Here is a 16,290-nt window from a genome sequence, read left to right as displayed (position 1 = left end):
ATGAGGATGGAGCTGACTGTGACACCTCAGAAGGGCTAGATATGGAAGGTTTTTGAGGGGGGACACCCCTTCCCACACAAAGGCATACACATGGCACGCTGAAGACGTCTCTTATCTCTCAACCAGGGTTTGTATAGCTGTTCCCTTAATGCCATTGCTTCCAAGAGCAGTGACCCTGTTGGCAGGTTACATCGGGGGCTGTCTGTGTGTAATTAGGCTGTGCTCTGTGTGTAATGACTTATCATGGGGCTGCTCTCTATCAGGAGCAGCAGACAGCCTTAGTGTTAGACATTAGGAAGGAGGGAAGAAGGGGTTCGACCATCACCAAGGGCAAGGCTATAGGACGTTTCGACAGCCTCATCTCTGAGGGGAGGTTAAATTGAGTTCCTGAGTCTGAAAATCCTGGTATCGCTTCTCGAAAGGCAAGAGGGTTAAATATTCAATCTGGGAGGTTTGAAATGTAATCTGCACAGTGAGTTTAAATTGTCTTTGGATTCCTCCCTCTCTGCTTTGGTCTGCCTGTGGTAAAATGGAGATAAGTGGACCTGAACAAAATGGCTGTCATAGCCACTGTCACTCAGGTATGTGCTGTGCCTGTCGGACATAAAACTCAGCTTGCCAACCAACATGTCATACTTGAATCCTGGTTTAAAAATGTTTGCTCTGATATAGATATGGGCGCTCCTTCACAACTCACATTGAGAGATCATGGGCCTTGTCAATCTGCAACCCTCTCTGTACTTGTTCTTGTGGCCTTGTGAAACGACACAAATCACAGCCCACCTGCTATTTGAGTTCAAACTCAGCATCAGGCCAAGTACAGATCAACACCAGTTTCATCAAGAATGCTTTGGGAGTCGACTTGTGAGGACTAGGGGCACTGATGCACTGTGTATATGTGTGTATTTTTCATTTTAGGATTGGTATTATGTCATTTTATTAAATTTTGGTGTTTTTTCAGAGGAAAAAGTAATCATGTAAATTATGAATATTTGACCAGCCATTTTGGAAATTGCACTGTTGTTTTCAGACATGTGAATACCTGCTAGTGGACCAAGCTAGCTCTAATTAGGAGGTAGTTATCTTGTTCAGAGTAGTCTGTCAGCAAGGGCACTGATGTTTACTGAACACAGGTTAATTGATCTCAGACTCAGCCTTCTATACCTTTAGTTTCAAAACACAATATCACATCAGTTGAGATAATTCTCTGTGTTCCTGGCAAAGTTTTCTTATTTCTAGAATGTTCTAAAAACAGGTATGACTGTTTTAAGACTTAAAAAAATGAAGCACCATATTCATGCTTGAATTGGGCAGTTGTAGTTTAGGTAATTGGATGGGTCCAACGTTAATCATAAGGTTGGTGGTTCACTTCCAGAGCTCCTCCTGGCCATATGGTGAAGTGAACCCAAAATTACTCCTGATATTAAAAACATAGTGTAAATTGCTTTGGACAAAAACTGCTGCTGGATGTAATTTAAAGTCATGAAAACAGCACTTGTTTAAAAATAACAGATTTTTGCAAATTTTAATGAAATACCATTTGTAGGACTTGGTAATAAAAAATTAATTCCAGGCCAGCTTTCATTCTAGCATTGAGCTGTGTTAAAGTCTATGTCTGGATAATGAGCACTGTATTTCACTGCTGTGGATCCTAAACGTCTTTTGATTTACATAATAACACCTCATTGACTTCTGCTACTCTATGCAGTCTCTTCTCCAAATTATAGCTGAATCACGCCCGACTGTCCACACTCAGCTCATTATCCATTTCATATTTACTGATGTTTGTACAAGAAGGAACTTAGTGGGGGGAGATTTAAGGTGACTTGTCTTATTTACAGGGTTTACAGGAGCAGTAAAGCTGCCAGAGATGCACTCACTTTTTACTACATAGTGCAACACAGTGGGAACAGACAACAGCAGTTTAGCATTAAAGTATAGTTTCTAAAGCTTGATAGATATGTAAGAGATGTGGAGCAGCAGTTTATGCAGTATGGGGCAGACCTAGCATCTGTGTAAAAGATGTTGAGAGGATATGAGCTGCAGAGAAGGACAAACATTGCAGATCAGCAGTACTGCTGCTTTCTGACATGGATGACTTAGTGCCATGATCACTGAGCTGCAAACAAAAATATTGCAATTGGACACTGATTATTTATAAACATAACCAACCAAGAACCCTGTCTTTAATGTTAGAAGATGTTCTGCATGAAAAGTCTTTGCGAGAGTAGGCTTGTTCTTGCCAGAGTACATTGTTTTGAACTGAATAAAACAAAAATAGGAGAGAGCACAAGATACAACAGTGTTTGGCTAGCGATTTGTATCAGTAGACTGAAACAAGCCAAGCTCACTGTTAGACTGATGGACAGGTGCCAGGCTTCATCAGTGGCGTGAAAGTAGCGCAGTAATTAGTCAAATGAGGAGGAAGTGGAGGAGACACCACAGAGAGAAAACCCCCCTGGGGCTCTGTCTCCTCGGCAGGACGACCTCCTCGGCCCACTCAAATACACACAGAAAAACACAGCCGTGCAAACACTAATTCATGGCCATACCAAAACACAAGGTGCACACTTTCACATATTAGAAATCTTTTACAGACAAAAACAAGAAGCTCACATGCCCCTAAAAATAATGTACACACACTCACATGCAGATGCATCTGTTATTTTCCTAATGCTGTGAGTAAATGTGATGGGATGGCAGGTTAAATTTGGATGGTTGTTTGTCTGATATACAGCATCTGCCACCTGGGATAACATGCAGATGATTTTATAGCTGCATAAAGTATTAAAAAAGGTGGGTGGGGGCAGAGGAAGTCAAGAAAATAAGAAAGAGTGAAAGAAAAAAATTATAGGGAGGATATTTTTGTGTCTGTCTGAGAAAACCTAGTGGATGGGAAAAACAATTCCCTAACATCAGCAAGTTAATAAAAAGGCTGCAGTTTATCTCTGTCTAAAAGACAAATACCCTGACTAAGGATGGAAGGGAGGAGAGGAGCAGGAGGGAGGCTGCCCCACATTTCCCTTCGTTCTTTCTCGCTACAACAAGTCACTTAGTATGAATACTCTGTGTAATGGTTTCCAACTGGCCGAATGGTTTGAACTGCTGAATTCTGTGATCATACACCACCGCTGCACAACTCTCTGGCTATGCTGACACGACTAATTCATGAATAGATACAAAACCAGGTAGTTTTGCTGTGGGCTTTATCTGTCCAGCTGGTCTTGTTTGCCTGTTGGTTTGCATCATCTGACTTGGCAGAGTGAAGATACCTGCGTGCTTTTTGTTGGGAAAGTGTTTTTTTTTGTTTTAAAATGGATTTATTTATTTGTTGCTCATTTGGGAGCACAACTGGATCAATTATAAAGTAAAACACTACTCTCAAGGCTGGTTTCACTAAGCATCTTGATCATCTGATGGCTGGTTAAGCTGAGTTATTATGATGAATCAGTTCTGACACTGAATCTCAAACTCACAGAAACTAAAACTAGAATCACAAGCAGTAACAGGCCTCTGAATCCTGTAAAATATAAAAGTGAGCTATCGTTGAAGATTATAATGGCATCACTCAGGATGTTGATGAGATGCAATGAAGCAGTGATGACGGCACATTTAAATAACATGGATATTTGAATAAGACTATACAGCACCTGAAGATGAATGTGCTATTTTTGGGTGGAGATTAGACAAGGCTGAGTGTATGCCAAGCCCTGTCTCTGTGGGCTGTTTGCTCACATGTGCGCCGCAGCGGTTGTGTGCGTATAAATAACGTGTTTCTTTGTCAAACCTGTTTGAATCACCAGTTGACAATTCCACTGATAATGTCAGAGAGTCTAATCTACCCTTCCCTCATTCATGTGATCTTTCTGTTTCCCTCTCCCTAATCTCAAATTCTCCCCAAGGGTTCTATGTAAATATTTGCTCCAGCTTTAGTTTCCTGTGAGGAGCGACCGGATGTAGCCTGCTCCGAGTTACCTTGTGTAGGCACTGGTACCACACGTTGCTTCTAAGATTGTGCTGGAATCATGTCTGTTTTGTTCCTGTACTGTTAATTTTTTTAATCTGTTTCTTTGGAGCAAAAGAATCTAATTTAAAAACTCTTGAGACCCTAACTTTAGTGGCAGTCAGTGTTTGTTTCTCTAGAGGCTTCCAGTCCTAATGAACTATGAGCGGCTTCTGGTGTGTTGTGTCTTATTGAACTTCTCTGAGGGGCCGCTGCTCACTGTGTGTCTTCTGTTATTGAACTCTTCCCGGAGCCTGTGGAAGTGGGTCTGCTCAGTGGAGCCCACTAATATTCCTTAATGATGTGACATCTGTCTTTGTCAACTCCTGCGCTGCAGCAGCCTCACACAACCTATTGTGTCTGACCTGGCGGAGAGATGAGCAGTCCTCTCTCTTAGACACAGATGAAGGGACAAAAACATCAACACCACCAGATGCTTTTGTACCAGTGAAAAATTCATCAAATAAGTCTTTATACAAAGTGGCAGACAAAAGTTTTTATCATTTGTTAACATTTTTACTGTTTTGACTTTCTTCAGCTGTCTTGATGATGGGAGGATCATTTTGGAAAAATCCCAAGTTGTGCGATAATACGAGTTGGTATTGAAATTTTATGCTACAGTAACAACTTTTTTTTATGATGTAACTGAAGCTGAGGAGTAGGGGAACTGACTTGCAAATCAGTGGATGACTTTGATCAATCTGCATACCACTTTTTAACATTAATTTTCTGGAGTCTCGCCACCCTCTGTCTTCCCATCTGTGTGTTTACAGTGACACTTGGAGCTTGGCATACTGGAACCAGTCATCTAATGGCTAATGATGCGATTGTGAGTATGTGTGACATGTATGAGCTGTGCAGAGGGTGTGAATGTGAGTTTGTGCATGGGTACATTTGCATAGCTCGCTGTGAGTGCGATACTTAGTAATTTTTTTTTTTTTTTTTTTTGAGTGTCGTGCCTGCCAGAGAAAGCATATTGGTGGCGATTGGCATAGTTAGTTCTGTCGTATCCCTTGTGAGCGTTGGCAGCAGAAGGTTCAATTGGCCATCAGTGGCACTCTGCAGAGCCACCTCTCTCCTCTTTTCCTGTGAGAATGACAGGTCGACACAGAAAGCTGTCCAAGCGTCACAGCCTTGAGCCAACAGCATAACTGATTAACACTGCTAATTTGCTCCACAGCATTTCCAGTTCATGCATTATCGTTCCTCTCTACACAAAACACGGACAATCCAAAACAGTCGCATTCATTTTCTTCTTTTGGTTGTTTTTTTTTTTTTTTTTTAACAAGCTGCTTAGAGCTGACAAGTCTGTAGTGAAAATAGGACTAAAATATGTTCTTAGACATTTGATGAAAAAAGACCAGTAATCAATGTCATTTTGAGTAAATAAAGGATAATAAATAATGTATCAATTAAAATAAATAAATCGCTGGGTATTTTCTGGTACGTTATTTGAGACGTATACTGCAAAAGGCTGCACTTATATGAAGTGCTGAAGGTAACTGAGCACATCTGTTCAGGTACTGCATCTACAGCAAGTAGATGAGAGAGGAAATTGTTATACTATTTGCTCCACCACAACTTACTAGTTATCTTTCAGATTAATATTTTACATACTACATAAATATACTAAGTTTATAAATTATGGCGATGCTATGATCCATTATGCCAAATAGTATAAAATAGCAAAGAATTAGTTCCACCTTGACCAACTGTACTGTCAGTAGCCACCCTGCTTGGTATGTGCTTTTACTTTTGATAATTTAAGTGCATGTTGTTTGCCAGTTCTTTAGTAGTTTTGCCTGAACTACCTGTTGAATGCATACTATTTACTCTAGTAAATGGTCTAAACACTTTTTCCACCACTGACTATGTATCGTTCTTGTTGGATTTTGTGCACGGTGCATTGCAGTAGAATTCAGAAGCAAATTCTGAAGTAAATTTGAAATAAACCAGCTAATTATTTTCGATACTCATAGGTTTGTTGTACTGGATGCCAAACACTGGAGTAGTTGCAGTAGATAGGCAATCATACCAAATTTGCTCAAACACTGTGAAGTTGCCTGCCACAGCTCTCGGTGCTGTTGTTGTCCCATTACCTGTGAGTGAGTCAAGCTCTACAGCACTCAAATATAATTTCAAGCAGGCTGATGTGCTTATGGCCCTACAGCGATGATGGTCACTCATCTCCAGCCTCTAGCGAAAAGGCATTTAAAGTTTCTCAGGTCCATTGTGGGCAGCAGTACCATTTGCTATCTGTTTGCAGTTAGTGTTCCTCCAGCCTAACGGTCAGTGGCCGCCTGCCACTTCATGGGCTGGAGCGCTGTCTGGTTGACAGCACAGTTCAGTCTTCTCTCAGAACGGATTAGGATCTCGCCTGCCCCTTTCAGGAACTTGTAATGGCCAACCTGTCTGAGAGATGAGCACCCTACAGTACTAGATATCTTTTTTTGTTTGTTTGTTTGTTTCTCATTTGTATTAGTCTGGGTAGAGTGATAAAAAGGATAAAACAGGCAAACATCTGTAATAGGCCACAAACACAGAGGCAGAGAAACTGATACGAGGGCTGTTTGTGGCAGCTCAATTAGATATAGGTCACTGGAGACGGGAACGCTGTGTAGGTAGATACAGTACACTGGTGTCATGCCTATTTAAACTGAGGGATCATGGACCATGGTATATGATCATGATCTATCAACTGCTATATATTATTTTTATTACATATTAAATCTATTATGAAGACATCAAAGAACACTAATCTCAATGTGCAAATTATAACAGTTTTATTGGGGAGATGTTCATTGGTAATACTGACTTATTGGTCAGCCCTGTGTTTTACTTTTGGTTCCATGTCCCTAAGTGCAAAATCCATACAGGTCAATGGAGAATAAACTGTATCCTGCAGTTTTTGCCTGGGCCTTTTGCTTACACAGTATATGGATCCAGTTAAACAGATTTGTTTGTGACCTACAGTAGGTGATGGTATGCGTTCACCAGCTGACCATGTGTTGCAGCAGCTAATTTTCATACATTTTTGGACCACAATGAAACTGGCGGACTTGATTTCTCTGTGGTTTTCTGGCTCTATGCGTTGAGGACATAATTAAGTAGTGCATTTTCCAACTAGGCTGTTTGATGATTATAGTAGCAGTTGTACAGAATATCTGAATATATTTTAAATCCCTCTTGTAGAATATTCCCTGAACAGTTTTTAGAAAACTGATTCTCACAACAAAAATGGACATTACTGTGTATTATAACAATTGCAAGCATAGTTCAGAATCCTCACATAAAACACTGAGTCTCTTTGACCTCAGTTTTTCGTGTTTTGACTCTTAAGCTCACGGTAGCGACCGCTCTGTCTGCAATGTCCCAGAGCCTGCCACAAATCTTTGAGAGAGAGGCAGACCTAGCGAGCACTACCACGCATTAAGGGAATGAATATTGATTTAAAAACAAATTTGACATGGTTTTTAAATCGACTTGGAAAAATGCATCGCTTAAAAGAGTCAGGGCTTTGTAGTCTGTCAATGGAGCGGAGAAAACTCCGTTCTTGTTTTATGGTTTAATAAGATTCCATTAATGGCTTCTTCCACCTTGAGAAAAAGCCCTCTGAAATGGCGTGTGTCACCATGGGTGTGTGTGTATGTATGTGCAAATGTGTGGGTATGGTCATGTATGCAAATGCTCACCTGATTATTGGTCTCAGGTCTGAGGGCTGCCTCATTCAGAGCTGAGGGGTAATGACTGATGTGTGTGTGCAGGGACTGTTGAATTGCAGACTAATGACTTTTTCAGGTTGAGTAACTGAAGTACAAAACGAAAGAAACCAAACTAAATGAATTGAGCCACCTGTTTCACTCATCAGAAAACATTTAAATAGCTTTTTCTTTTTGTTGCATTATGATGGAATATGCAGATTTCACCTTCACATTTCACTGTAAGAAGTAGCCCTAGTGTTGTTTGAGACTTAGCAGCATCCCTCATCCTCAGAAGGGGTACAAAATGAGACACCAGGCAATCTTGCCAGAGTGCCTGGTTGGCATGGTTTGAGCTGCTGGGGAAAGGTTTGTCTGCTCATTGGGCCAGTGGAAGGAAACGGCCTCTGGCTGCCTGCCCAGCTTTCAGGTTGACAGAGATGGAGCATATGGACAGCAGTGTTTTCCTTTCCCAATTGCTGTACATCAATCCCACAGACATATTTCATAACAGAGCAAGAGATCCTGACTTTGACAGTCTAAAAGAAATGTGGGAATACTAGTTGGTAACCAGTCAATCAGGAGATGTGCTGATTTTGTTTTTACTTGTGCTCTTTGGCATTGATTCTACAAATCTCTGGACTCAGCTGGAGGGATGAACACCATTCTTCTGAAAGACAGTCCCTCGTGGCGTTTTGATGATGTTGGTGGAGACACTGTCTAACATGTCAGTTCAAAATCTCCCATAGATGTTCAACTGGGTTGAGATCTGGTGACTGTGAAGGCCATAGCATCTGATTCATATAATTTTCATACAAACAATATGGATAGGGGCATTGCCATCCTGAAAGAGACCACTCATTTATTCATGTTTTCTCTTTAAGTTGTCACCTGCCTGTAGTCAGTGGAACCCCCAAGGCCCCAATAGCATAGTTTAATTAAATCACAACCTTAATCACACAATAAATACAAACAATGGCTTACTCACTGTGAACAGTGCCTGCTGATGAGCCCACAAATTGCAGGGGTCCTGCAGGAGAATGGCAGCAGGCTGCTGTGCTGCAAATACTCACCTTCAGTTTGTTTAACAAAATGTCCTGGTCACTCCCTGGCTCTTTTAATACTTGTTCCTGTGAGCTTCCCTGTTTGCTTTATCTTCTTGGTAGGAAGACCAAGCAGGTCTAAAGTCTTAGATAATATGTCTGAGTGTCATCACGGGTTCTGAGGTCAGGCGTGAGGCGCTTGTACTTCATTCTCAAAATGTGTGGTCTGCTTTTCATTCAGTGACTGAAAGAGATATTGGATAACATAAAATATACTGTAAGAATAGTGTGTCCCCACATTTACTAGTTTAATTCAATGAAAGAAAGCATTGCTTCTTAGATTTTGTTTTAATAACAGCATGTTCCAGTCTAGTTGCAAAACTTAAGGTTGTTAAATGTTTATTGGTAAAAAGTTCTCTGTTTTATCATTATACCTTTTCCCAGAGACAAGTTACAGCCTTGCTGGCCCTTCTGTTGTATTTTCTGTGTGGTTCATTGTAAGGCTCAGTAAACATCATCAGTAAGGCTGATATTAGCTTTCATTGCTGTGCAGTTTTACATCTGTTATGTGACATAATGTTAGACTAGATTGCTTAACTACATTTGTGTCAATTTACAGTATGGGTAGCATATTGCTCAGAACTGGAGAGAGCTTTGGGGATTTCATTGAAGGACATGAACTAATTTTAATGCTCACACATGCCAGATTTAAGGAAGGTAACATATAAGCTACCATTCGACCACAGGAGAAATGTAAGTGACTGTGCTTAAAAACTCTTTGTTGGACCTAAGAAGAGGCTTACTTCAAACCTGCATTGATGTCCCTGTGCTGGCTAACTGGTTTTCTAATTAATTTTCAAAACGTCTTTTTTTTTTTAAAGCATATAATGAGAAGAGGATCAACCGACTTTAATCATTAGCTACAGTAAAATAAGTATGACTTCTTTTGTTCAGCTTGTTGTGGCTTTGGAGTCGCCTTTGATATGGTGACTTTAGTGAAAGCTTAAAATAAACCTTTACTCTTGATTTTACATATTTTTCATTGCACTTTTTTCCTGTGTGAAATGTGCTGCATCACATCTCGATTTATGAAAAGTTCAATATAAAGTGTGTACTTGATTAAAAGATTGATTTCTAGGCACACAACCTTAGTAAATGCAGCGTTCTAGCCTAGCATTTTAGACTTAAGAAGGGCCTAATTGCTTTAACATATTCAATAAAAACAAGCCTTTCTTCTGAAGAACTGAACAGAATGGTTTTATGCTGTGAAAGTGGCTCTTGCAATGTCTTAGGGCAGCAGGATAAGTGGTAATCCCTCAGGTGGTGCTCTGCTGTAGACTACAGATCCTATAGAGAGCGAGGCTGCTGACTCGGCCTGCACAGTTCTTCCATGGGAAGCAGACTAATCTCCCAAGTATCCCAGTCTGTCAGAGGTCCATGCATCTGGCTTTCTGCCTCTGGATGCTCCTTTTTTTCCAAACATCCCAGTCCCCTGTGAGGCCCAAACGCATTTCTCTGACTTGTTTTATAAGGTTTACAAAGTCTGGGCGTGTTGAACAGGTTTTGTTCTGTGTAGTTCCCAGTAACAGTGCTTGATGTGTTGCTGTTTCTGAACGAAAGTGTTGTAATTACTATTTTCACTTTAACTAAGGGATTGTCATCCTTCATAGGTTGCAAAAATGTTACAGCCTGTTGGGTTTAATATAGCCTTCAGTAACCCATTAGATTAAGTCTCAGATTTGTCACCAGACTGTCGGTAAGGCTTGTCTTCGATCCAAGGGAGCTACCATTGTGGAGATACAAGGTGTTTACCCAGCAGTGAGGCTCTGCTGGAGTTTGTATTTATTTAATTTGATCCTGGCTGCCTGACTGCCAGACTGCAGCTGGCTAGCTAAGTGCTTTGCCATTAAGGCTCTGTTCTGTGTTTAATTCTGCTACGGTGCTTCGGCTTATGGGTGTAATGGCAGATTGCGTACTGCCTGCTCTAACAGTAAATGCTTACCATTTTGTGTGCTACCTTGAGAATAAGCAGGCAGCTCCTCTGTGATCTTTTTAATTAAATTAATGACTTCTGTAACCTGATGTCTGATGTTCTGCGTTCTCCATCTGCAGATTTATAATGAGAAGAAGAGCCAGTTTGAAATCAAGAGGAACAACCCCAAGGACTTGGTGGAGCGAGTGGCACGGGACATCTCCAAGCTGCTCAACAGTAAGAGAAAAGCCCTGGAGGTAAGAGGATGATGCTTCACATCTTAGTACTGTTGTGCACAAACACACACTGTACCCTTGTGGACAGATGCCTACTGTATATACATGGCTTTCCTGGTAAGTTTCTGTTCGTACAAATGTGGTGTTTTTTTTATAATATATATTCAAATTACAATGTGAAATTGAAATGTAAATAACTTTTTACTACATCGTTCAAGGAGAGCAGTGTCATTCGGTACACTTTGCTCTCAAGATTTGCTAGAAGGTACCTTCTGGCTTTGGTTTGGCCAGTGAATGTTGGGCATTTGGCTGTTATGGATGAGACGATATGTAATCATATTAATGCTAAACTACTGTCAGGAACATTTCTTGTCAAGAGTAGCATCGTCTGTAATTTAACTAGTACTTTACTTCTTGGATGATTTTCTGCCCACATTCTGAAGTGGCCATTATCATAGAGTTATCTCTTCTGTACTCCTCTACTTTGTAATATTCAATGAGCCAAAACATGACCAGCATGGGCTCTGCAGCTACACAGTTCCACATGCAGATGCAGTGTGTTGTGACACATTGCTCTCATAATAATCATTAAACATTTTTAGTGACTTGAGCCACAGTAGTCCTTCTGTCGGCTCAGGGCAGACAGGATTGTCTCTGTGCTTTGTCCCTCCATGGACCAAGGTCAGCAGGTACTAACCTGGCTGACCTGGAGATGCTCTGACCCAGTCATCTGGCCATAACAATCTGGCACTTATTAAAGTTGCTCATGTCTTTATACCTGCCCATTTCTCTCTAACACGTTAAGTACTCTACACTTAGCCAGACCACGGCATGCACCACTTAACCCTATTCTTTTAATAAATCCCATTTTTACTTAGCACTATTTTGTGTTTTTTCTCTTAAAAATTGGGGGCATACAATTTTTGAGATGCGTAAAGGAGCATTTGTACAGTACTAATTCTGAAAAATTGTATTTAAAATCAGCGTTGCTGTCCCCTATTCAGTAGATTCTGTCCAAGCATAAGTAAGTTTTGTTCAAATCATCTTCCCACTTAAATTAACAGGACATGTCAAGAGCTCCTAAATTACCTTATTAGAATCTGTATTGAAATTTGGTCTTTCCCCTTCACAATAGTTGTCCTTTTTAATCAGTTTGGTGATTCATCATCTCCACCCACATTTACACATACAACGACACACGCATCTATTCACAAACACTGATTTCTTTCATTCACCGTGATCTTCTTCACCATAAGGTGCAGAAGCTACCCACAGTCACACATACAGTACATACCAAAATTGTTGAGGCTGTAAGACATATCAGTCAAACCTAACTCTGCCTGTAGATAGGTATATTTAACATTTCACATACAGAACATAGAAATTACTGAAGCAGTTCTTGCTTGCTCGCTCAAATGAATGCAGAGCTTTCCGTTAATATGTGAGTGAGGAGTGAGGGTTTCATCAATGTCTGTGGTACAGTATGTAGAAGGTATAATTTGAATTTCATCCATGTGGCACCTCACTGAAGGGTGGCAGAGTTTGAGGGGCTGTCCATATTCTATACCCCGGTTTCTGCCCAGATATGGTTACTCAAGGCAAAAACATTTCTTTAACACAGTTGAAGCCTCATAAAAGGCAGAAGTGTATATCCCTTAAGAGCGTGAGGTCTTGTGGGATGAGGCACATTCGTGCCAAGGAGTAGAAGTCTCTCAAAGACGTGGTTAATTTTACAGTTTGGATGCTGAAAGGGAAGAAGGGTTACTGTACAGTATGTCTCCTGTAGTCATAAGTGGGATGGGATTTGGTATGGCATTGACCCTCCATCCCAGTTTTTCTTTCTTTTTGGAGAGGAAGAGACACTAGTATACTCAACATGGACACATTTAACACACGTTCCCCCTCCCCTCCCCAACCTCCATGGGCCACACTCACACCTCACATCCTGTCTGGGAGATTCACTCAGGAGAGAGTAAATGAGGTGAAAAAAGAGAACGGCCGCAATGAGAATGTCTCCCTTGGGTGTGGAAAAATCAAGAAAATGATGTTCAGAAATTCATAGATTTAAAAATGAGCAGCAAGGGGAAATGAAGGAGAGAGAGAGAGAGAGAGAGAGAGAGAGAGAGAGCAGAACAAGTAGATGGGAGGAGAGAAAGAGTTTGGGGGGGGAAATCAGAAGAAGAGAGCAGGAAGGGCAGGAAAAGAGTCAGATGATAAAATGCAGAAAAGAATAAGCAATGCAAAATAGGGAGTCATGTCAGAATACAAACCACAAAATAGAATGCAGTAAGTTAATACATTTAATTTAGGCAGATTGTGATTTTTTTTCCCACTAAAACTGAAAATTAAGACTGTAGGCAAATATATTCATGTGGATTTTTATTCATACAGGCAGAGAAGTGAAAGCCATGTCTTAAAGCAGTCTGTAGATAAGAAGGTCTCAAACTCCGCTTCACAGTATTGACAGCATTTTATATTCCAGACTGTGTCTACCCCCTGTAATGGTTATTTAGTCCCAAATATTCCCTGCTACACATTTAAAAAAAAGATGGTGTGTGTGTGTGTGTGTGCGCGTGCTCGCACAGGCATGTGTATACACACAGGAAGAAATTATTCTTCTGCAACCTATTGCTTTGGGGGATTTGTTGTAATTCATGTTTATATTACTAATGTGGACATACATATGGACTCCAAATACTCAGTTACTAATATGTAATGAGCAGGGCCACATTTTTCAGTTCTCTGGATTTAGCCTAGTTGCTTTAACCTTAATTCCTAAATTAGCAACATATTTTAATAATTTAAATAGCGTATTTGTGCAAAGGGGTAGAAAAAAATTTAATCCAGTAGCATTTCATCTATAATGTCCACATTTGGTGATATGTATAATTGCTTTCACACAGCCACTATTGGAAATAGGAATCTAAATAGCTGTAAAATATAATTCAGAGTTAAATGTACTCGGTGTTCTCCGTGCTCAAAAAGAATGTTAATATTGCATCTATATCCCCAGCATTTCATATAGCATGGTGCCTCATTTTCCTCGTGTCCCAGTGGTTTTTGTGTGTAATTTTCTTGATTGTAAATGAATTTGGTTCAAAAACCTGTTTCTTCCAAGAAGCGCTAATGCTAATGTTACTGAATGTAAGACGGTATTGAAAGACATCAACTTCTGAACAAGAGATATTTTGGTGGAGGAAACTTTTTGCTGATTGGTAGCGACAGTTAATGATTCCACAGATACAGCAGGTCGTTAAGTGACTTCATGTCCATTCGTCTCTTTCACATTGTTTTCTTTTTATTTGTTAATGAAAAATGTAAAACATTTCATCATAGTTTTCATTATCAAATGTTTTTATTTAGTTTTTTCATTTTTATCTTGAAAAATAGGTGGTCAACATATATTTTTCATCATAGAATTTTTTTCTTTTCTTTTAACTTTTACCATTTTTAGATGAATTGACTGTGCAGCCAATCAGATAAGAGCTCAGTGAACAGAACACAACAAAGGTTTTGTTGATTTTTGCTGCTGTATGTAAGTTTCACTAATACCCATCCTTTGCTTGAGGCATATTTGAGCATGATATAAAAAGATATCTTCAAGTATTTTAGAAGACCTTTAAATAGATCTTTATTTTATGATCGCATAATTTTTGAATACTTCCAAGACATTTCCTGCAAGAAATGTCATTTGGTACTTAGAGAAATTACAGACAGTGTTTAATTGGTAGTTAATTCCAGGTAATTGCTGGCATAAATTAGACAAAGTCTTATAGACGGCCCATATAGAGAGCGTCTGAAATTTGTCAAATTTCTCTACAAGTAAGCATAAAATACTGCATAAAATTGTCATATTTCAACACTTTAGTCTTATGATAGCTATGGAACATTTGCAAACTACTATCTGTGACACTTCAAACATAGATAGGTACAGTTTCAGTTTCTCTCTAGCCATGAGAAGAAGAGGAGGTATTGTGAAATGATGTAATAAATATTATTTTGACACTTGCACTGACGTTTTCTGTGGCTTGATTATTTGAGACCATCTTAGTGGAGAGGTTTTAGTATGCATTGATGTGCAGGCGGCAGCTGAGTCTGCATGTTCTTCTTTGTACTTGCATTGTGTGTGTGTGTGTGTGTGTGTGTGTGTGTGTGTGTGTGTGTTATCAGAGCAACAGGCTCACACCTGAGCGATGCTCGAAGAGTTTGTCTGACAGGCCTTTTAAGCTAGAGCAGAGAGCAAAGAGACCACAGCCCTCCATGTAACCTGTCATGTGTATAAAGCCAAACAGATGTGATAGAGCTCCCAGACTGATCTGAGCCTTCATCCATTCCTGTGCTGCTCTTTGTGATGCTCCAGATGATCGCCACAGAGGCCTGAGATCAGTTGGGCCCCTAAGAACCAGCAAAGACTACACAACACCCTGTATGCTGTCAGTCAAAGCCAGACAGAGTTGAGCTGTCAGTTAGGCTGCTGCTGGGATTTTGCAGCCTTGGTGAGAGGAGATGAGGCCACGAGCTACAGACAGAGATCATGTTACATTCCCATCAGCTACTGCACAGCAAAACTGCTATTGTCAAACTGTTAAGTTAAGATTTCACAGAGGGGGGAATGATGGAATAGAGAGGGGACTAGAGTTGGTCTAATTCCATTACACAGACCTCAATACTGTTCCAGTACCACTTACAGGCTGAAGGATGACTGCCTCTGGGCTGGTCCTTGGTTGATGGATACGCACCCAGTACTCCACTGAGTTGATTACTGAGATGTTCTAGGGTCAAACCATGGAGAACCGGTGAAGGGACAAGGCTTGACTGAATATTTTTACAAAATGCACCTAAGGAAATTTCCTAATAAGGAACACGAGTTAGTCAGGTAGTTGTAGCAACAGGTGTAGAGATAAAATACAAGGGAAAAACGCTGTTTGGGTGTTGAGTTAAACAAGGGTCCTTGCTAAGATCTGTGACTGATGTCAACATTCTGGAAAAGGAGAAGACTGACTCGCATTCACTCTGATGGCAGATGTTCAGTAAGTCTCTTTAATGTGCAACTGACTGTAGTGTAGTCACACCTGGGAGGTGCGTCTGCACGCAGGCCAGCAGCTTCCCTGACATCTTTTTATAATATGCTGAACTCTAGTCGCAGCATCCATATGGCTTTTAAAAATATTACCTCCCCTTGAAACAGTACATTATTAATATTATAATTATGTTTTATGGCTCTACGGCGGCAACAGCTGTGGCCAGAGACAATGTTTTTGGCTTGTCTGTCTGTCCCATTCTTGTGACCGATATCTCAGGACTGCCTTGGAAAAAATTTCTTTGACGCCAACGGATT

The 16,290-nt window shown here is 40.3% G+C and overlaps 1 protein-coding gene across 1 annotated transcript in view; it reads left to right on the top strand.

Annotated features, from left to right (window-relative positions):
• Positions 1–16,290, top strand: part of LOC109959020 (voltage-dependent calcium channel subunit alpha-2/delta-2-like) — a 123,998-nt gene that overhangs the window by 25,046 nt on the left and 82,662 nt on the right. The window contains exon 3 of the mRNA XM_020598072.1: positions 10,857–10,973. Within this exon, the coding sequence (XP_020453728.1) occupies positions 10,857–10,973 (117 nt within the window). The remainder of the gene's footprint in view (positions 1–10,856; positions 10,974–16,290) is intronic.

This window comes from Monopterus albus, unplaced genomic scaffold (genome assembly GCF_001952655.1).
Source record: "Monopterus albus unplaced genomic scaffold, M_albus_1.0 scaffold36.1, whole genome shotgun sequence".
NCBI lineage: Eukaryota > Metazoa > Chordata > Actinopteri > Synbranchiformes > Synbranchidae > Monopterus > Monopterus albus.
The sequence above is the reverse complement of the archived record's forward strand: the minus strand, read 5'-3'. Positions and strand labels throughout refer to the sequence as shown.